Source organism: Lacerta agilis, chromosome 9 (genome assembly GCF_009819535.1).
Source record: "Lacerta agilis isolate rLacAgi1 chromosome 9, rLacAgi1.pri, whole genome shotgun sequence".
Lineage (NCBI taxonomy): Eukaryota > Metazoa > Chordata > Lepidosauria > Squamata > Lacertidae > Lacerta > Lacerta agilis.
In genome coordinates, this window is record NC_046320.1 from 22,092,944 (window position 1) to 22,116,262 (window position 23,319).

Consider the following 23,319-nt stretch of genomic DNA (forward strand, 5'->3'; position numbering starts at 1 on the left):
TTGTGTGTTGCAAATATCTAAGCACATCTGAAAAGTACCGGCTGACCCGTATTAGAAACTCAGATTTGGCTAGGCGCCAAATGGCTCCTTGAGTTACAGTTGCCAAAACAGAATGCCTAGTTGCTATTTTGGGGCCAGGTGGCTTGAAAAATCATACTTTCCAATCCAATATTTTCGTCCTTGCAATTCATTCTGATTGTGCAGCTAGAATAGAATAGAATAGAATAGAATTCTATTCTGTAGGATGTATTGCTAGTGTGTGTGAAAACAGTCAAGATCCAAGGATCTCCAGGCAATGGTGGAGACACCAGGCGCCATCTTGACTTGGTCACAAGTGGCCCATAGACAGGTGCAAAATTTGCCTGATACCTGGCAACTTTTGAACGCTGTGACTGACACGTTGCCTTCAACTTTTTCAAAGGGCTGCTGCTATGGTCTTCCTCTCCACTAGAAGACCTTTTTAGTTTCTGCTTTCAGTGACTTCATCTTTAAGGTGTTGTCTCCTTCATGGTCAGCTGCCTTCTGCCAAAGGGATTTCTCAGGTCCTAGCCTCTCTCTGGACTTCAGCCACTTTAGTCCTGGTTGCTGCTGCTGCTGCTTTCCACGCCACATTCTTTGCCTTGCCTCTTCAGAGCCTCTTCTTTCGTTTCTCAAAGGTTTTCTTCTTAGGCTCTTAAACAGCGCTGAGCCTACCTTTCTGTTCTCTCCGGTTGCAACTCTCCAACCAATTACCAGGCTCTCAGTGAAATTCTGAATTTTGATTGGCCTATAATTATGAACCACTACGTTTGAATGGAATGCCCAGTAAAGGACCCATCACTTTGTGAATAAACTGAAGCATATAAAAAGCTACATCCTCCAGCTAACTATTATAACTGTAACATCACAAGTTAGATGGTAACAGGGTTTTTTGTTTTTTTTGGACACACTATAAACTAACCCTAACACAATGTATCTCTCTGGCTTCAGTTAGGCATGAAACACCAGTTTTGTCCCACTACACAGTTAACAATCTAAATTTTGTTTTAAAGGATAGCTCAGCCAGTAGAGCATGAGACTCTTAATCCCAGAGTCATGGGTTCAAGCCCCACGTTGGGTGAAAGATTCCCGCATTGCACAAGGTTGGACTAGATCAGTGTTTTTCAACCTTTTTTGGGCAAAGGCACACTTGTTTCATGAAAAAAATCACGAGGCACACCACCATTAGAAAATGTTAAAAAATTTAACTCTGTGCCTATATTGATTATATATAAAGTAATTTTTCAATTTTTCCCACGGCACACCAGGCAACATCTCACGGCACACTAGTGTGCCGCGGAACAGTGGTTGAAAAACACTGGACTAGATGACCCTCATGGCACCTTCCAGATCCACAATCCTATGATTATGTGACAACATTGATACAGTTTCTAAACAGGGACCCCGTATTTCTCTTTCTCCAGAACCACTGCCTACTTTACATTTCATTGGACCACAGTTCACGACTCTTCTGCATTAAAACAGAGCTGCACTTTATCATGAGATTAGCATTTCCTGTTAGCTCCCAGCAAACTCCAACTGGCATTTGTTCGAAACCAGGATATATGCATGCTTAATGTTTCATTTCAGACAGAAGTCATGTTGGCAGTGGACGTGATTTCAAACTCGGGCCAAGCTGTAAACTGATACAGCATCTCTGTCTGCAATAAAATAAAACAAAATCCTTAAAATCTTGGACTATTCAGCATTGTTTACTCAGGATGTGACATTAGGAGGAGCCCCTTTCTCAGGAGCTTGCCTGGGGATTTTGGAGATCACTCTGAAACATGATCCCTGAATGCTTTGTGAGTTGTCCTATCATATTTACTTGGAACCAAAGAGATGGAGGAAAGCCTATGAGGAAGCCAAACTTTCTCGGGTGTCAGAATTACAGGCAATCTGATTGAGCAAAGAGTGCTGGTGCCCTGTAGCAAAAGTTGTGGGTCTGGTAATCCACACACGGCTTTCAAAGGTGCTTGCTTGACAAATAGTCATTATGGGTAACTCTGATAGTGTCAATATCCTGTTTCAGGGCATTGGTGGTGTCAAAACTGCATGTACTGTCCATCTGTTTTGGTGGCTCTGCACACACTCACCAGTGTTAGAAACTGGCATATATCAGCTAATCGCCAAATCAACCCTAGGTTACAATCGCCACAATGGAATGTCAAGGCGCCACCCCCACCCCCATGAAGCTTATTGTTATTATTATTTATTTCATTTCTATGCTGCTTTATATTTTAAAGGGTGGGGGTATTTCCAAACGGTTTACATTAAAACATCAAATGAACAAATAGAAGGTCATGCATGCTTTCTCTTTGAATCATCTCCAAAACTCATAAAAGCCCCGGTCCCAGTCGTGTGAATGCCAGTTTTTCTTGGTCAAGGTATCATGTATGCACTCTGAACAAGCTCAGGCACGTATTTATTTATTCACATTTTCCATGTCTGCGTTAGGGGCTTCAGAACAGACCCTAGAGCTGAGATTTGAAGAACGCGGGGAAGCAAGCAGTATTTGTGTAGAACCTCATCGCTTTGATCATGTTGAGAAATCTGATGAATGGTGGTGTGGACTCTAGCTCGGTTGTATTAGGAGACTAGCAGCAGTATCCTGCATGGAATGTGTGGCTGCTGTTGGCTTCAGAGGTTGCCCACTTTACAGGGCATATTAGTGGACAACCCTCATGGTATGAAGACATGTGTTAGAATTGCCAGGTCCAAATCTGAAAGCTAGGTCCATCACTAGAAACCATTGTGAGGGCAGGAGTCTCAATTAACTACTCTCTTTAGCTACAAATTTTATTTTTGTCCAAAGCCATTTGTTTAGATACTATTCCTGGTGCTATCCTATCACTTGGCTAGAGAGCTGAATCTGTGTATAGAAATAAGTGTGTAGAAACAGTGTATATCTCCTTTCCCCCATCTTTTGCAAGCAGTAATAATTCTACAAAACATCCACTTTTGATATTGCAAGTCTTCAAATGTACCAGTTTGCCATATTTTCTACTTTGCTTTTAAGCAGAGCCTGCTATTCTCAACGTATTTTTAAACAATTCCCAGTAGCCTTGCAAAGCAAACCTACAACTTTGGGAAGAAATTGGCTTGTAAAAAACAAAAGCCGGGGAAGGAAATCATTGCCCTCCAGGACTTTTAAAATCTATATTAGCATGACTTGACAATAAACTTTTCTCTCTGCCAAGGAGCTTTCTCATGGGTATTGATTTTTCTTTCTTTTTCTTTTAAAAGTTATAGTTCCTTGTGATCACAATTAATATTGACATATTTGAGATATAGAGCACTTTTGTACGCCATTCAAGATTGACCCAGCATAAAGTTATGCCTTCATATATAACAGAAAATGTATGTCTTCATGCAGCCCCCATTGGAGGATTTGTAGTGCCTCAACACAGTCCTGGATTTGCATGAAGTCAGGGGCGGGCAGGGGAGCAAAAGAGAAGACATGTAAAAATGAATGAGGTGAGATTTAATGCAACACCTTCCAGCTCAGCCAGATCCACTTTTCATCAATGGCCATATGAAAGTTTACTTAATATTCTGCTTGTATCAGCGGCTTCACAAAGCCCACCGTTGCTTCTGAACCTCGCGAACAGCTTTTCATTTCAAAAAGTATAGTCACGAGAGTGCATTTCAGAAGAAAGTCTGTTATACTGAAACTGTTGCTGTTTTTGTCGTCATTAATATTCTTTGTAGCTTTGGTTGTTTGCGCAAGCCACTGCTTAACTGCAGTGGTACCTTGGGTTACAGATGCTTCAGGTTACGGACTCCGCTAATCCAGAAGTAATACCTCGGGTTAAGAACTTTGCTTCAGGATGATGCAGCGGCGCAGCAGCAGCGGGAGGCCCCATTAGCTAAAGTGCTGCTTCAGGTTAAGAACAGTTTCAGGTTAAGAACGGACCTCCAGAAGTTCTTAGCCTGAGGTACCATTGTATTCTCTTAATAATTTTGTGGTAACAGAATCTATTAAATGGATAACCTCCTGTTAATAAAACAAGTTACCAAATCAGCCCATGTATTCTTAGTTTGAAGAGAGAGCAACTCTTTCTGAAAAAGTTGAGCTTTATTTCCATACTTGAAAGTAAATAGGCTATCCACATTGTAGAAATCACTAAGCTCCAGTCCGTTTGCTTGATTCTTAGCAGATGTTTGGTGTAAACCTGGGTGCTTTTTTTCTTTTTTTATACATAGTGATCCAGCTGCTAAATCTCTGTGGGAGTCCTTGATGAATTTCAAGCAGAAAGAAGCTGTGATGGAAGTCAGGAGACACCTAGTGGAAGCTGCAAGCAGAGAAAATTTGCCAATCAAGATGAGCATGGGTAAGTAAGTCTCGGAGAGGGCCTGTGCGTACTCTTAATCTGTGTCCAGCCATTTAATCAGTGTAGTTATTTCTCAGATGCTGATTGTTCTGAAATCATTTGTCTTTAAATAAATCTGAGGTTGTTAACTGCGGTTTGGTGACGAGCCATGTGTTTTAGCAATCAGTTTCTTTGGAGCTTTGTGAGTTATCAATCAGTGTCTTGAAATGGATTCAAAATGTTACACAGTTGTAGCCTGACTTACAGGCTGATAATACACTCATAAAAATATACAATGTCACCTCTTGCCTTTAATGCTTTGAAGTATGAGCCTGGGGACAGAATGGGTTATTCAGAGCCTTGTTCCTGTGCCCAAAAAAACTGCAGTTTTCTCAGTTTCCACTTACGACTGCGGCACAACTCTTGTCTCATTCTGTATTGCTTTCTTTGCCTTCAGTATCACGGGGCAACCTTGTATATCATATGGGCAACGTTGTATATGCCTTAAGCAACTAGGAATTCAATGCTGTCAAGTGAATAGGCTGACAAAGCAGGGATGAATTGTCCCAGGTGGAAGGTCATTTATCTTATCTTGCCTTCTAAGAGACTAGTAGCATCCTTCTCCTCCTCCAGTGGTATTGCAGCATTTGCTGGCAACCGGGGCGTGTGCACACACATGCCGGGCAGAGACGGGGCATAAAGGGGGAACAGAACCCACCGCACCAGCCCAGCCCTTGCTGCCGACACCCCCAGGGTGTGGAGGGTTCACAGAGCCTGTGCGCCAGGCCAGCCTGGCTCTCACTACCAGAGCCAAGCGGGACTGCATTGCACCGCCTGTGCAGGGAGGAGGCTGGCTGATGCGGCCCCTGGCAGGTGAAACTGCCCAACGCTGGCCCAGGGGGCCATTCAGCGAGGGGGCCAGGGATGTGGTGGCAAGGTCCATCCGCTCCAGGGCCCAGAAACCCCCAGCGGCAGGCAGGGCAGGACAGGAGTCCCTGCATGGGAGCCCTCTAAAAAATCGTATGCCCAGGGCTATGCCCCCCCCCCCCTGCACCCTTGTCCTCCTCCACATCCAGCATGGAAACACAAGCTACTTCCCTCTTACCATGCTAGTAATTGTATTTTTTCTCTGCAGCCTAATTATTTTTGTAAGCTTATTCACAAGGCTGAAATGGATACTTGGGGCACCATCTTGCTGTGGTGGCAGATGGATAGGCAAGTGCCCTGTGATTCCTGTCCCTCCCCCCCAACAATGTTGTGTTCAATATATGCTTTTCCCCTTCTTTGGGACACAATATAGTCTCAATAGAGCTCCTAGGTGGAAGAAAAGCAAAGGCTCTATTTCAAATCTAGTGTTGTGAAAAAAACAGGAAGCAGTGCGTGAACACCTCTGCCTTCATGATACAGAAAATCAGCCTGGAACTATTTCCTGACAAGTTCTTTTGTTAAGTTAAGTGGTCTATAAGTACCATATGTTGACAACTATTGATTGATTTAAAGGGGAGGGTTGTGGGTTTTTTAATTATTATTTACCACTGAATGGGAAAGCTGAATAACTGAAACACAGGTGCAACTATTTCAAGTTTGTGTGTGCCTCTTACCTATTTTCCGAATTGTAAGCTCATCTGGTATTGACGATTTCATCATTGTCTAAAAATATGAGCCTTTGTGTGTATGCACATATATATGTTCAATAAGGAAATACTGAGTGATTGCTTTAAGATACAGCCGTACCTTCTTTGAACCCGAACGTCCGAAGCAGCTTACGCAGCTTCCAATTGAGTGCAGGAATCTCCTGCAGCCAATTGGAAGCAATGCTTGGTTTTTGAACGTTTTTGGAAGTCGAATGGACTTCCGGAATGGATTCCAAGAACCAATGTACGACTGTACTGTAAGTGTAATGCAGAAGAGTAGACACAGGCAAGTGGAAGGCTATATTAAGGCATAATTATTTCAGATAAAATGTAGTAATCGCGTGCTGTAATTTAGGTGGAGGTACAGCTGCTTCAAAATAAATTTGATCTTTCCCTTTTCCATATGCAAAATTTGCTGTCTGAGGCTGCACAACCGTGGTCCACAATGGTTAGGCCCAGACTTCATTATGAGCAGTATTGTGTTAACTTTGTTATCTGAAAGCATTTGTCCCTTGAGCCATTCAGTAATTCCTTGTCCCTAGAAGACAGGAAAAATTTAGGGTGACTAAAGAGTTGAGTTGCCAAAGGGCAAGGGCATGTAAGGTACCCATATTAGCTCAGTGCCGCTTCAAAATAGCAAAAGCTGGCTTGTCTTGTATGTTCTGAAAGTGCCCTTTAACTTCCCCCCTCTCAGCTATCTGTTGCTGGAAAAAAACCTCTTCACACATTCAGAAAGGACAAAGGACAATTGCGAGCCAATTATGGTTTCAAGCTTCTTTTTAGGATGTAGATATTTTAAACTTGCTTCAGCATCTAAATCCAAAATGTAGCTTTGACAACAACAACAACAACAACAACATTTCTCTACTGCCCTTCATTTGAGGATTACAGGGCAGTTGACAATACAAAAACACAAAAATACATATCATACTAACAAACCAAAATCACCCAGACAGTTTAAAAGGCCATAGATTGTTTAATTAGTGGAAGTCCTGGGAGAAGAGGAAGATGGACATTAAGCGTGTGCAGATTAACTTCAGAAGCTGCTTGAAAATCAGGGTCCTGATTTATCATTATAGCAGGAGTCATATGCAAGTGCCAAGGCTGAGTAAAAAGGCTATTTTTTCCACTTCAAAGACCTAAATATTATACCAGTTTTAGGAAAACTCTTGTTAAAATTGCCCTCAGGCCAGACCACATCTGAACAAAACAGTTTTTGTTACTGGGTGGGTATATGTGGTTTAAATATGCACAATTCACTTAATTCTAATATTTTTAAATAATCATTTTTGGTTGTTTTTAGGTTATGTGGATAAAAACACAGCGAGAAAGTCCAGAATTCTTCCCATTATATTCCAGGCAAAGAAATGTATGCTAAGCTGGCATCTAAGAAATGACAGACAGTCATACCTCGGGTTACGAACGCTGCGGGTTGCACGTTTTCGGGTTGCAGACCACGCCAAACCCGGAAGTACCGGAATGGGTTACTTCTGGGTTTCGGTGCTCATGCATGCGCAGACGCGGCGCTTCAGGGTACAAATGCTGTGGGTTGCAAACATGCCTCCTGCATGGATCACGCTCACAACCGGAGGTATGACTGTATACTTCTTCCTCTTGTTTTCACAACTTGGGGGGTGAAAGTAGTACCACGGCTGTCAATCATCATAGGCCTTAGTTATGAATACTTCCTGAAATATTAACAAACCAAAGAGAAAAGAAGATGCCCTGTTCTGGGAGCCATCTTCTCCTGAAGAGACCATCGGTGACATAAAAAAAATAAAAATTGTAACTTGCTTGTGTTGGTATTAAATTTTAAACTGTCTTGTCAGAAAGATGCCGTAAAGCACCTTAAATAAGCAAATAAGTAATGCTTGACAGGATATAATGCGCCTTTATAACAAGGCTGCCAGCCAAGTTCTCCCCAGCTCCACCATTAAGGAGGAGGTGCAGAAACAGTTATCCCAAGAAACTGGGACACGAGTGGTTGTGGATGTACATTGGAGAACTCCCTTGCTCGGTTTTCCTGAGCAAATCCTTTTCTTGTCTGAGTGAATGTGTGCCATATACTCCTATCGAAAAAATAAAACTACAGTGGTACCTTGGTTCTCAAACTTAATCCGTTCCAGGAGTCTGGTCAACTCCCGAAACTGTTTGAAAACCAAGGCACGGCTTCCGATTGGCTGCAGGAGCTTCCGGGTTTGCGGCATTCGGGGGGCCGATTCGTTCAACAACTGAGCCATTCGAGAACCAAGGTACCACCATTGTATTTGGCTTCCATAACACTGATCAGCTTGACCTCCCCTGAGAGGGTGAGTGTCTTTTTGAGTGCATTGTCCCCTTGTGGGGGGCATTGCTCAATGCAGAGTCTCTCTCTTGGTCCCCTGCCCATAATGACTGGCATTTTGCTGTTATTGAATGCTACTCAGATACCAAGATACCTCTATGGCATACACAGAGGATGCTTAGTTGGATATGAGATTAGATTAATGCTTGTTGTTCATTTCTTATGGGTTATATCCAACTATGTCACTCAGGGTTGATGGTTGAAAGTCCACTGATTTCCACTGGGTTTACTCTCAGTGCAACTTAGATGGCAAACATATTAATACCCTGCCTAGTTGTTTTTTTTATAAAAAAAGTCAAAATTGCTTATACAGTAATAAAAATAATAATGACCGCTCCCCAAATCATTTGAGGGCGACTTTTGCATGGTTGCGTGCAGCCCCCTGGGCTCCATAGCGGCTCTTGGTAGTTCAGGCTGGCCTCATCCTCCCCAGGCTGGATACCTGAGGTCTCCGCCTACCTCAGTCAACTGCCCAATTTCACCTGGGGAGGGCGTTGCCAGGGGGATTGGCCAGGTAAAGGGAGGGACCACCCTGCCCGCACAATAGAAGGCATAGCTTACCTGTAAGCAGCAGTCGAGCTCCAGAGCGTCTCCCACCCTCCCCTCCCTCAATTAATGCTTATTTTGCAGGTTAACCTCTTCTCCACAGGTATGCAGGCGCTGCTATGTCAAGGCTGCGGTTGAAGGGCCGGAAAGGAATTTCCCTGCATTGGCAGGTTTTGCCTTTCCCGTAGCAATACATCTCTGCTTGAACATATGTTCCCAAGAGCCAGCCCAATCCCCACACATTCTGGATAACCCTGAAGTCTCCCAGATCCCCAGCTGGGGGCTGGGATGGATAAACGCCCAATGCCTGAGCCCAAGGTCTCCCTGCATCTGAAATTGTGGCCAATTTTAATCCCATAGCACATTGTCTTGTGTCATTATTCCGCTCAGGGGTTGCCTAGGGGTTTGGGGGACTCCGCCTGTCCACACAAAAGAAAACTATATGCAAAACATATACATCAACAGTACATAGAGTGTTTATGCAGAAGAGCACTTACTGGAACATCAGAGAACTGGAGGGCAGATTTATATACACCTTTACCCTGTTTTAGTAAGTATTCTGCTAATGTCTGCTTTCTTGTGTTTTGGATATATGTTAAGCCACCTCAATTGGTAGGCAAGGTATAAATACTCCTAAATAAATAAAGACAGCCATCATGGAAAACAGCATATAAATATAAATCAATTAAATAACAACAACAAGAAACAGCAATAAAGGAGTAATAAAAAACACACACCAAGTAGTTAAAAATTTATTATTTCAATGCAATATCCATCTATTCAAAATGTACATATTTTTTGCACTGGTTTTGACAAGTCAAGTAGCAAAATGTAGCTGTATTTTTTTAAAGGTTTTTATAGTGTAGCATTCTTGATAGTGTCCAAAAGGAAGTAAGGCTTGCTGAAAAACGGGCCTCTTATTTTTTCGTTCGGTTTCTTCTTCTTCTTCTAACACACTTGAAGATATTGGGTTCCGAAAGAAAGTTCTGTCTGCATCTAGCTTCCTGAAACAAAGGAGTGTTGTTCCTTCAGTAGAAGTACTGCTTCTTCTTTCTCCAGTCCTCACTTCCTTTGCAGCCTCGCTGGTGATCAGATGCATATCTTAGAAGGCTTCTGAAAGTGATGGTTCATGATGCTTTTGTTTAAAGCTTTGCTATTAGCATATTATTTGGCAGCAAAAGACACTTCGCTACAAATGTCCTTCTGTGGCTTCAGAAATGGCCTGCCTTGCTTGGCAGTTTTAACAGTGGACAGTAAATCTAGCCTGAGCCTGAATCCCTTTATTATCTCCCTTTATTGGCATGTTGAATGATGAAAGCTGAAACACCAGGAGGATAACAGAAACAAAGTGCTCTCTTCTGTTACTCTAACCCTCCATTAATGGAAGAAAGCCCTCTCAGTTCTTCCCTAGTAAACTATGCAGAATGCAACCTGAAAGACTAAAGCATCTCATTAAAGAGCACAGGCAGACCTAGCCTACAGAAACAATATACCAGCGCAGCATGCTTTGTGAAAGAGGTTGGGATAAGGCTACTGTAAATCCCTTAAGTAGTTTGTAACTATCTGGCATTTAAAAAAGGGGGGGGGGACATCAAAGGATTTGGCAGATTTGTTAGGGGTAAGGTATGCCTGAACTTTGTCTGCAAACATGAAAGAATATCCAAGATATGAAAGAACACAGCAATATGATCACCTCTGGATGTTATGAAATGAGGGAAATGGGAAGCACAAATTCCTTTTGCCTCCTGTTCCCCCATATCTTTGTAGTGCTTGAATTGGAACTTAAGCATTTTTTACCTACACACACACACACACACACACACACACACACCTTTCACAAAACTTTTAATGTTGGACCACACCAGTCCTAATGGGAGATATGCAACTTCAAATATGATCAGTATAAAGAAGTGTAGCCTATATGGTGGTGCTGGTCTTTTCCATCATATCATAATTTCTGAGGTTTCTGTGAAGGTGAAATAAGACGATGCAAGCAAGATGTGGTTGCCAATGAGGCAGCTGTTCTGTGTTACTTTCTTTCTGCCTCCGTGACATCTCTATTTGCAGCCGTAAGGGCTAGGAACTGCCTTTGCCTTTAAATCAGAAACGAATTGCTCAAGAAGCTGAATTCTGATCCCAGTACTATGTGCTGCAGCTTCTGTTTTACACTTTTGCAGAATTGCAGAAGCTGGTATATTGCTTAGTTGTTTTTAAAATATGAAGTAGTTTATAAATGCTCTTTAAAAAATGAATGGGAATCTATGATGGTTGATGCCATAAACACACCCTTCTCCATAAACCTAATCTGAAGTGCAGAGGGTGTCCATGAGAGTGAAGGCCTTTATAGTGGTGACCTCCTCTGCCTATTGAATTGTTTTCAAAGCTTGACTGGCTAAGACTTCTTCATTCTTCCAGGCCCTTTAAGATTTTGCTTTAAGTCCCTGTGATAAGATTGGTGGTTTTAGCATATGTATTGGATGGCTATTTCTGGTTCTGTGCTGAGTATGGTGTTTTATTGTGCTGGTTTTGTATTTGGTTTTATTGTGGATTTTAATGTAGTATATTCTCCCTGTTGTGTTCCTATTTTTTAATCTTAAAAGTGGCCAGGGTGGGGGGGACTTCATCTGGCCACTGGCCTGGATCCTAGGTTTCCCTGCTCCCGGTGGGCCACTCTTTACAGGTAGGGAAATTAATAGCACAGCTGATCCAATGGGCTTTCTAGGCCCTGCTTTTGCTGCAGTGCAGTCAATCCTAGCACCAGAAGAATCAGGAGTGCACTTTAAGGCTCCTGACTGTGTGTGGGCCAAATCTACCAGTTCTACTCCTTACGGCACATATGTTGTCAGATGTGGGGCATGTGGATGTCATACCCTCCAACATTTCTCTGATGAAAATAGGGACATCTTATTCTTATTTTACTTTTTATATACCCCACCCATCTAACTGAGTGGCCTCAGCCACTCTGGGCAGCTTCCAACATATATAAACAAATAATGAAACATTAAACTTTTTTTAAAAAAAACTTCCCAATACAGGGCTGACTTCATATGGGTTGGATAACTCCATACACTCCAACATTTCTCCAATGAAAACAGGCATGTCCTAAGGAAAAGCTGGACATTCCAGGATCAAGTCAGAAACTGGGATGGCTTCTTTAAATCCAGGGATGTCACTGGAAAATAGTGACACGTGGAGGGTCTTGGGTGTGGTTTTCAGAAAACTGCCTTGAAGGCCTTATTAGGCTTCAGGGCCGGAGGTTCCGTTTTTTTGGCATCTCGTAAGTACAAATAATAAATGCTGTGCTGGATTTAACAATGCCAGTTCATTTACAGCGGTGGAAAAATAACCATAGTTTACTGCTGAAGAAAAGCATGGATATTGACTGATGAAACCGAAGGAGACCCTTAAGCGGTCTTTGGATTACAGCCTATTTAGGCATTACACACAGGATGGAGGTAGTATTTCTGTAGGAATAGGAGAAAATTACCATCTTTAGTGGCATGTCCTTGGAGGACGAGGGAACATTGTTCAGCTGGATGTGATTCATTGGCCTTAGTTCAGATACCTTTGATGCCGCTTCCAGCTGCAATATAGCATTGCTTGTCTGAAGTGTATAATCTTGATGTGAGCAAAAAACTGAAACAAAAATTGGCATACTGTCATTAGATTAAATGTATGTACTGACAGATCTGTAATACATATTAGCTAAATCAATTTTCACTTACCCTTATAAACCATGAAAAATTAGAAGCAAAATACTATTAAATAAAACCTGTGCGGGGACATTTACAAGCCAAATATGCTGGTAGTGAGTTATCTTTGCATATTAAATTATGGCTGGCACATGGACACAATATGTTTGGCTGATCTTACTTTTTCTTGTAACAAGGGAGTATGTTGACAATGGTCTTTTTGTTGGCATATCTTCCAACAAAATTTTGAGACAGCAGGATCCTAATCTCAGTGTTTGTTTGTTTTTAAGATAGAAAATGCAAATACTTAAATTCATATCTAAGTATTTTTACTATATATTTTTAAATAAAGCTAATCTAAGAATAATTAAATGGAAGAAGCGTTTGGATTTGATATCCCGCTTTATCACTACCCAAAGGAGTCTCAAAGCAGCTAACATTCTCCTTTCCCTTCCTCCCCCACAACAAACACTCTGTGAGGTGAGTGGGGCTGACAGACTTCAGAGAAGTGTGACTAGCCCAAGGTTACCCAGCAGCTGCATGTGGAGGAGCGGGGACGCAAACCCGGTTCACCAGATTTCAAGTCTACCGCTCTTAACCACTACACCACACTGGAAAGTGTATTGATAAAATATTCCCTATACATTTTGCATTCAGTGATGTAATTTTACAAATATATTAATTTTAATCCAATATTTGTAAGTAATATTTACTTTATTGGTCTCGTGCTCGTTTTTATGTTGTTTTTTGTCCCCGTGTCAAAATGCAAATATTATTATTTTTTGTTATTATACTGATGGCTGTCAAGTGTTTCCATCTTTAAGGTCGTGCCGTGCTCCAGTATTGGTTTCAAAACCTACCAAAAAGGATCAGGTAGAAGTTGTGTTTCAGATGTGTAAAAGGCAAAGACATTTGTTGTCAAATAACTTGTGAAAAATTATAGAAAAATTAATAGACACTATTTTATTAATCAGTAATCCATATGCAGTAACTTGTTAATAGCAACAGCCAGGGCCGTCTCATCATAGATGCTGGGTGGTGCGGTGCGCCAGGGCGCTGGGCCCCCCAGGGGTGCCCCCACGAGCCCGCCAGCATACCGGGCGCCCGCTCCCCAACCCGCCCCCATGGGCGGGCTGGCGCTTGCACGCCGGCGGGCAAGCTGCAAGTCGGCTGCCCTCCGGAGCCCCAGCTGGAGCGCTGGGAAGGGCGCGCAAAGCCCCGCGCCGCTCCAGCGCCACGCCCCTCATCCCCCGCTCGCCCATCCCCCCTCCCGAGGGGCGCCCAGCGCGGGAGGGAGGCGGGCGGAGAGGCGGCCCGCCGGGGGTGCCGAGGGATCGTTGTGCCATGGCAGCCGATCCCTTTAAGACGGCCCTGGCAACAGCAAATCCATATATTACCTTTCTTTGTTACTTGCATGATGGAGGCCTCGTGTGATTCCTGGATTTGGGGCACACTCCTGGTTTACGGATTAAGTTCGTAAACCGAGGTACCACTGTACTTTGCAATGCTCCTTGTTCATCACGTGACATTCCTTGCCAGCATTCTAAAAATACCAGAGTATTACAGTAAGGGGGCCAGCATTACTGCACTGGCATCTTCTGTATGCAGAAGGTTCTGCCTCTTAGCTTGCATGCCAGTGCCAAAGCTTTCTAAGGATTTAGAGCTGAAGCATACAATCCAAAGTGCCGTTTGGATTTGACTCTCTTGTGGACTATGACTTCAGAATGCAGGTGGGGGGAATCATACGTACAAAACGGCATGACAGGGTCAAAGAGCAGACTGGCTCCGTAGGAAAGTAAGAGAATAACGAGGAGGTGAAATTGTCCTTGACAACTGAAGTAAACAGAGATGTAGAAGTGAATGTGAGGAACTCCAGACAAAGTTAACACAGCAAATTGAGTCCCAGGGTATACGGTCTGAAGGCACACGAGCCCACCATCTTGCTGAAACTTAAGTGGGTGTGATTTTTCTGGATGCGAGTTTCTGGATGGGTGACTAACTTGGGAACAACATGTAGACTGCCGTAGGTTCTGTAACAGAACAGAGACAGGATATAAATGTAAGAAAAGAAAAGAAACAAATAATGAACTGGTCGACCATGTAGCAGCTGATTACACAAAGCGAAAATCCTTGGGTGTGTTTACACTTTAAATGACTTGGAATGCATTCCTAGCCCTACTTACCTGGGGTAAAGCCCCACTGAATTCAGTTAGACTGACTAATGCATAGATGTGGTTAGGATTGTGTTGTTACTACTTAAAGAGGAGGAAAAGAATTCCAGCCACCGAGTTTAGTCAATCCAGCTAAGGATTGGCTAGTGTTGCCAAGGAGTTTGTGTGTGGCATTTTAATGCTTTTCTTTCTGCCATGTTTTCCCCTTCTGAAAACACTTATTCAGTAATAGGGAAGTTTTTAAACTGTGATATTTTAAATGTATTTTAATGTTTGATGGAAGCCGCCCAGAGTGGCCGGGGAGACCCAGCCAGATGGGCGGGGTACAAATAAATTATTATTATTATTATTATTATTATTATTATTATTATTATTATTAGTGCAAAAGCAAAGTATCTCTCTCCCTGCCATAATTGCAGCATAGGATAGCTCCATAAGGGGCAGATCTATGAATCATCATCAGTAAGTCTCTACTTCAAATCTCATATTAGCTGGGGACTCAGTATGTAGATGTAGACAAGCCACACTCTTTCAGCCTTAGCACCACATCTGGGAATTGGGAATGGGCACCATAACACTAACCAACCATCCAGGGTTGTTAGAATTATAACCAGATAGAGTGTGAGAAGATCTTTGAACACCAGAAAGTGTTATATGAATCCCAAGTATTGTATTTTTTTTTATTATGGTATTCCACAGAGTTATTCTGCTTTCTGCAGTCTGGTTTGCTTGCAAAATCGAGAGAAACATAAGGAATCACTTATTGTTGATTGTCAGCTGAAAGCTGGGGACCTCTGCAATTGAGCATCAACAAAAGCTGAAGTGAATTTAACATACTTGGCCGGGCTTGTATCCTTAGGAAAGAGACCATGTTCAGTTCCTTGAAGTTTACTCCCTATTAATTGGTCCCCAAAGAGATAATTAACTCGATGCATGTTCCAAAATAAAATACCCCATCTATTCAAACACCTTCAGCATTGATGGAGTCTCTCTTTTTTTGTCACCTCATTCATCTGTAAAGTCTGGAGGAAAAGATCCACAGTCTTCTTTGGGATACTCAGTTTTAAGAACACGACATTTTGTTGTTGTTGTTGTTGTTCAGTCGTTCAGTCGTGTCCGACTCTTCGTGACCCCATGGACCAGAGCACGCCAGGCACGCCTATCCTTCACTTTTTTAGCACTGATTAATCATTTTTAGCACTGATTAATCAATCAATCAATCAATCAATCCTGGAGCACAAAGTTTTCTTGTAATAATGCTTGTCCTACAAAACTACCATTCCTCATGAGATGTTTTGCACTGTGGTTTAAGTAATCTGAGTACAATGTGCATTGTGTTAGGGATTATAAATCTGCATGTATGTTTTCAAATGCACCTTTCATAATATACTTAGTCAAAAAAAACAGAAAGGATCAGACCCCCCATTTTCTTTGAGTTCTTTGACGTGAAAAACCACAACCTACCTCGTTTCAAAAATGTGTGTGTCCCATCTGCATCTGGTAGAGTCTATGCGCATTTTGTACTTGGGAACAACCTTAAGTGTAAAGTGTCTCTTGTAAGGAACATCCCTTAAAGAAGTTTAATAAAACGGCCTGGAACAGGGGACAGAGAGAGAGACTAAAGCAGAGTGAAGTGAGGACATACATTTCCACAAAACAGAAGGAGTGACAAGCACATTAATATAGATGCATAAGGAAGTAAAAAATTCAAATTGTGCTAAGCATCTATTGCTGTCCTTCATCCTCTTCAATCTGGCTGTAAGTCCTTGCTCTTGGCAGTACTTCAGGAGGATTAATAAGGCTTCTAGTTAAAACCAGGCTTTTTGACTTCACTAAGCTTGGAGATGGGTTACAATATGAACACAGTTTATTGGGCATTGCACCAGCAAAGGCCCGAAGTCAAATGCTCTAGGAAACCACAGACCATGGTGTTCTTCTCCAGTGAACAGCATACTGCAAATGACTTTTCCTCCTAACAGTGGGTGGTATCTTAAGGTTTATGAAATTCAAAGCTATTTTACACCTTCTCTAAATATAACATTTTTGAGACGAAGGGAAGGGGTAAGGTTTGCACCTTGTGGTTTTATCTCTGATGTGTGCATGAAACAGATTCTGAATAAGTAGCAATGGATCATTACTGCTAAGGGTAAAAAAAAAGAGAACTCACTTATTGCAAAGCATCAGGGTTAATGTTTTCAGACCACTATGTCAATCTGCATGACAGCTTTAAAGGAAATAAATTATAGCATGACTGGGAGTTGAATGTTTAGTCTGAAAACAGACATGGCTGCGGCTGCATTTTTAGCCTTTGCGGGCTCAACGAAGGACCCTTTTGTCAGCTTTTAGCCATGCGAAAGGGTTGGCAGCTTGAAGCATGTGATATTTTGCTGGCTTTGCCTTGATGTTTTGCAGAGAGTGCTTTTTCTCGTGGAAGGTGATGTGTTGGGAAAGGGAAACTAAACCCAAAGATGTTCATCTTCTCGTGTAAGCACGAGAGCTGCTGTAGAACTTACTGAGATTTGGAATGGATTTTTGCACAGACCTTTGCAACGTTGTGCTAGCAGCTTCTTTATGCATGCCAAGAGTTCTTTGGATCCCACCTATTATGTTAGAAGGAAGGCATTTCCAAGTCCTGCTTCTAAAAACTCAGTTTGAAGCTGAAGGGAAAACTTGTATGATGCTGGCCCAGCAAGGAACGGTGTTCCTCTTGCACACTGATGAAATCAAGAGAGTGTTTTTTGGGGTGGGGTGGGGAGCATAATTGAAATTATGTATTTATTTTGATCCAGTTTTTTGAGACACGTTAACCACAGAGCCTAGGGCTTGTCGATCAGAAGGTTGGCGGTTCGAATCCCCGTGATGGGGTGAGCTCCCGTTGCTTGGTCCCAGGTCCTGCCCACCTAGCAGTTCAAAAGCATATCAAAGTGCAAGTAGATAAATAGGTACCGCTCTGGTGGGAAGGTAAATGGCATTTCCGTGCGCTGCTCTGGTTCGCCAGAAGCAGCTTAGTCATGCTGGCCACATGACCCGGAAGCTGTACGCCAGCTCCCTCGGCCAGTAAAGCGAGATGAGCGCTGCAACCCCAGAGTTGTCCGTGGCTAGACCTAATGTTCAGGGGTCCCTTTACCTTTACCTTTAAGTGGCAGCACAATGTGTATCATGAGGGCAACAGATGGACCCTTGGCAGGGCACATATTTTGCCATTCCAGATCAGTGAAAATTGGGCACCCATCGTTTTCTTTTGTTCCCTAGTCATCGCACAAGAAATGCAGTGGCAGTTCATAAACATTTGTTTTTGGTCGACTGTGAGTTCCAAAAAAAGGGGACATAGGACGCACCAACTTTCATACTGCTATGTTTATATGTGCATATTAATTACCAAAGTTACTAGATGGTACTATTCCTGGGTAAAGAAAACCATTGTGAATTGGGGGGGGGGGGGAAGGCTGGTGCTGAATGAATAGCTGAAAAAAGACTTTGTCTCTTACTGGAGCGTACTGCCTAAGTATTGCTTGCTATTGGTAACATTTGCTGCTTTCATCTACCTGCACACTGTTGAGAAGTGTCTGCAATTACTTTCACAGGGAGAGTCACCCCCGAGCAGCTCAGCTCACATATCCAACTGTTCAAAAAGAAATTTGAGGCCATTGAGAACCATTGTGGGCTTCTGCAGATTGCGTTGGCTGTTGTGCAGACACTGAAACACCCTCAGAGTGCCAAATGGGACAATTTCCTAGCCTTTGAAAGGCTGCTTGTGCAGGTAAGATATAAGGTGAGGTTTTTATGTCCCTCCTTCTTTCCTCCAAGAAGTTAACAGTGGCACTTTTTAGGTAGGCCGCCATCAAGATTCTAGCCAGGCCCCAGCCTTTGCTTCCATTAAAGTCTGTAGATTATGCTCTAAACCAGGGGTCTGCCTGCTCTAAACTAAACTTTCTTAAATTTCCTTGAACTAATTAGAACAGTTAAGCATGTGCTTAAGTCTCACCCATGTAATCAGAACAACTGAGGCTATAATCCTATGGAAGTCTCTTTGAACTGACAAGAGCTTGCTTTCGAGGAAACATACATAGGATCAAACTTTTTAAAAAGTTGCCCGGCTTTGGCAAGATTGTGCCAATTGTATATAAAATATGGTTGTAATTTTATTTGTACTAGAAAAGAAAGTACAGGCTCAGCACTGTGTGTAAAGCCTGGTGAAAAAGCAACAGCACTATGTTGAACTAAATTCTGAGTGAAGGGGGGAAAAGGGCAGAAGAAGAAAAAGGGCAGAAGGCAAGCAAACATTTTAAAATATACATTTTGATGGTTAGTTGTTACCAAGTCCTTTCTTAAGCATACCCATCTCAGGATTTATACCCATTGCCTCCTAACCTTTATAATAGGTTTGGAATTGGAGCCAAAGCAAACTTTCCTCTCGGGCATTATAATTGTTTCCTAAGTACACATTCATTTGCTGCAGTCAAATGACAATTATTTTGAGTTGCATTATCCATAAGGCTTGCAATTTTCCGAACTAGGACACACGGCCCTATTTCTAGCAGGCGGCGGGGTTGTGAGGAGGGAAACTGTGGACCTGAGGGAAAACAAATCTGAGTTTCTAAGTTCAGTGCTCGGAAAACATGGCTGTCCTTAGGGAAAGAATCATAGCTTCGTTGCAGAGGCTCAGAACCTGGCCTCTCCAGGTACACCTGAGAAAGTCTGCTCTCCTGAAGCCATAGACAGTCTCTGGCAGTCAGTGTAGACAGTACTGAACTCGATAGTCCAATGGCATGATTCCAGCATAAGGAAGCTTCCTATGCACTGAATCATAATACATGATGCCAGCTTTCCAAGATTTTTCTTTTCTGCAAGGTGTAATGGTCTGCTTAAAGTCGGAACTGTGCGATAAAAACTCTGATACATTTCTCTCTTTGCTTAAGATTTTTTTTTAAAGTTTTTATTATTTTCCATTAGAACAAAGAAAAAAGAAAACACCATATAAACATAAACACAATAGAAACACAATACATGATAACAATAAACAAAATCAACAATAAAAACAATAACAATAACGATAAACATAAGAAAAACATATACATACCTTAACCAATACCTATCTTTGTACTTTTCTTGTTTCTAACTTCTCTATTTGGGGGCTTCCCCCGTTCCCTCCACTGCATTCAAAATCATATATGTATTTTGGGTAACTTTATATCTTTTTCCATTAACATTTACCATATCTCTTAGTACTCTTTAGATTTACTTAAACAAATATAAATTATAGCTTAAACTCAAAATCTTAAGATACTCTTTATCAATTAAATCATTTACAACAAAAATTTCTTCTAAACAATTTTGTCTAACATTAACATGCTGAAGCCGATTCTTCTAGCTAGTTCTGCTCAAATATTCAATTTTACACATTTAAGTAAATAGTCCTTAAATTTCTTCCAATCCTGCGACACCTTCTCCTCCCTCTGGTCTCGGATTCTAGCGGTCAGTTCGGCGAGCTCCATATAGTCCATTAACTTCATCTGCCATTCTTCCACTGTTGGAATCTCTTCACCCTTCCAATTTCTTGCCAACAAAATTCTAGCCGCTGTTGTGGCATACATAAAAAATACTCTATCCTGACTGGGTATCTCTTCATTGGTCATGCTCAAAAGAAATGCCTCTGGTTTCTTACTAAAGGTAGTTTTCATTACCTTTTTAAGCTCATTATAAATCTTGTCCCAGAAAGCATTTACCCCTGGACATGACCACCACATATGATAAAAGGTACCTTTCGTGGATTTACATTTCCAACACACATCAGACATTGTAGGATTCATCCTAGCTATCTTAACTGGTGTCAGATACCACCTATAAAGCATTTTCATTATATTTTCTCTTAAACTATTACAAGCTGTAAATTGGATACCTTTCTTCCACAATCTCTCCCAGTCATCCATCATAATATTATGACCCACATCTTTCGCCCAGTCTATCATTGTCGATTTAACCAATTCGTCTTTCGTATGCCACTCTAGCAACAGGTTATACATCTTGGAAAGGTTTTTAGAGTTCGATTCAATCAGTTCTGTTTCCAGTTTTGATTTTTCCATTTGAAAACCAATTTTCTTGTCTGCTTTAAATATCTCATAAACCTGATGATATTGCAGCCAGTCGGTGACTTGACTTTTTACTTGGTCATAGCTTTTCAGCTTAATTGACTCACCTTCTCGCTGCAATATATCTGCATATCTTAGCCAACTTGCAGACATATTCGGTCTCTTATAGGCCTTGGCCTCCACTGGTGAAATCCATCTAGGAGTCTTTCTCTCTAACAAGTCTTTATATCTTGTCCAAACCTGATACAAAGCTTTCCTAACTATATGATTCTTAAAAGTCTTGTGGACTTTCGCCTTGTCGTACCAGAGGTATGCATGCCAACCAAACATGTTATCAAAGCCTTCCAAGTCCAAAACGTCCACATTTTCCAATTTGAACCAGTCCTTCAACCAGCAAAAGGCCGCTGCTTCAAAATAAATCTTTAAGTCCGGCAGTTGCTTAAGATTTTTTTTTTTTTAATACAATAAATTGCGAATCAACTGCACTGCTCTAAATGTCAGCTGCTGTTATATACCGGCACACCTAGATTAGTCTTTGTCCCTATAGTGCTCATGGGATTATAATTTTATGGGACTGACCAGTATGTGCTTCCTGAACTTCCCAGCCCCATTCTCAGTCTGCAAATTTGGGAGAGACAATATGTGCATTTGAGGGAGATGGGTTTAAAGAATATTCCTTTCTTTAATGATGGAATTATGCTAGAATTAAATGTTGCTCCTAGGGGCACTTCTGTCACACACCTCCACCCCCCCCCCACGTTAAACGTTTTTGAACAGAGACAACATAAAATATCACAAAAGAACAGCTCAAAGCAATTAAATGGCTGTGTACCACCTCCTGTTAAGATGAGCCACCCGCCAATTGGACCTTCAGTTTCTCCAGATTAAGCCTCATTCAGTCCATTGCAGCCTGCAGACCTCTATTCAGCATGTCTGCATTGGATGAAAATTTGTAGTGACCCCCTGGATGCCTGCACTGTGTTATTTCAAACATTGCAAACGAAGTAAAACCCTGTAGCACAAAGTCCATCGGGTACAACCATACCCTATTTTCATCTCCATGAAACAGTTTTCCAGGCAAGAATAAAAGCACCGGAATGCTGTGTCCTAACTTCCTCAGTTCTCATTCTGAAGAGCTGATCCAGAAGCACACCACAGTCAATGGTGGTAGTGTCACTCAACTCCCAGTTCTTTTCCCACTAAAAGTTATCCAGCAGGTTGACCAAGGCTCTTTTTTCCTGCCAAAACAGAGATGGATGCCAGACTGAACTGCATCCAGATCATCAGTGTCATCCAAGAATTCCAATACAGCCACCACCATTCAAACACCTTGCCCAGAGAGGGAAGATTTATGACCTGTTGATAGCTGTTTCAGACTTCTGGGTCCAGGGGTGATTTCTTAGGAATATCAGTTGTTAGCAGCAGGGACCACTATTAGCAGGGAACATGATGATCTGACTGAGAATCCTAATACAATGTGTCATGGGGAGATTTAAGTAAGGGACACATGCATTTGCCCACTGATTTTTCCTCCATCTGTGGGCTCCTTCTCCTCTCGTACACCATCTCCCGAAGCATTTTATGGACTCTACAGTTTTCTAGGGCTGATGTGATAATCTGTGCTTCCTAAAAACGCAAACTTTCTGGGGGGGGGGAATAGCTCTCAATCAGGAATGGGCAGCCTGTAGCGCATGCAACTGATGTGTCACACGCACACTGTGAAACATGCTAATGTGTTGACGTGTCGTGCACACACCGTGTAGTGTTTGCGAGTGATGTGAGCACATTGTGCGGTGTGCACACATCACGTGGCATGTGCACATCATGCACACGTCACCGCAGAATATTGAGCTCTCTGTGCCAGCTAATACCCACTTGCTGGCTATCTTGAATCACTCACTCAGCCAAATTCCAGCATATGGGAGAGAAACTGGATGTACTAAATAGCTTATATGGTGACCTATTTAATCTGATGTCTTGCAGAGAGAAAAAACATATTTTGTGCAGATAGACACTCTTAAAAGGCAAGGCATTTTAAGGATCGCCTTGAGAGAGAAACAGATTTACACAAGTTGCAAATTGCTGAATATTTGCAAGGCATTTTTGAATGATTAGTATCACACATTGATATTACTATAGCCAACTTTAGAGGCACACCATCATCTTATAAGGAAGAGGCAAATGTGTGTCACATCTGGTGAACATCTAGAGACTTTCTGAAAAACATCACCACATTTTTGCGCTTGGAAGTATGCACTAATGCCCTTGAGTTAGCTTCTCCTGCTATGAATGTTTTGAAATTGCAAAACTTCCAAAGATAACAGGAACATGTTTCACATAATTGGGAGCGATTGCTTAGCGATGGATGTCTTCATGTGTTTTTGTATCCCAACGTTGGTTGACATTCCGTGCCTTGAAAATACATCATGGATGCCATTCTTGTATTTGTGGAGGGACTTTAGCTGCTTTCCCTTTGACCCGAAGAGGAATCAGTTGAGCTAATACTCCAATC

At 42.1% G+C, this 23,319-nt stretch overlaps 1 protein-coding gene across 1 annotated transcript in view; it reads left to right on the forward strand.

Annotated features, from left to right (window-relative positions):
* Positions 1-23,319, forward strand: part of SCFD2 (sec1 family domain containing 2) — a 136,957-nt gene that overhangs the window by 13,577 nt on the left and 100,061 nt on the right. The window contains exons 3-4 of the mRNA XM_033161094.1: positions 4,225-4,352; positions 18,303-18,478. Of these exons, the coding sequence (XP_033016985.1) occupies positions 4,225-4,352; positions 18,303-18,478 (304 nt within the window). The remainder of the gene's footprint in view (positions 1-4,224; positions 4,353-18,302; positions 18,479-23,319) is intronic.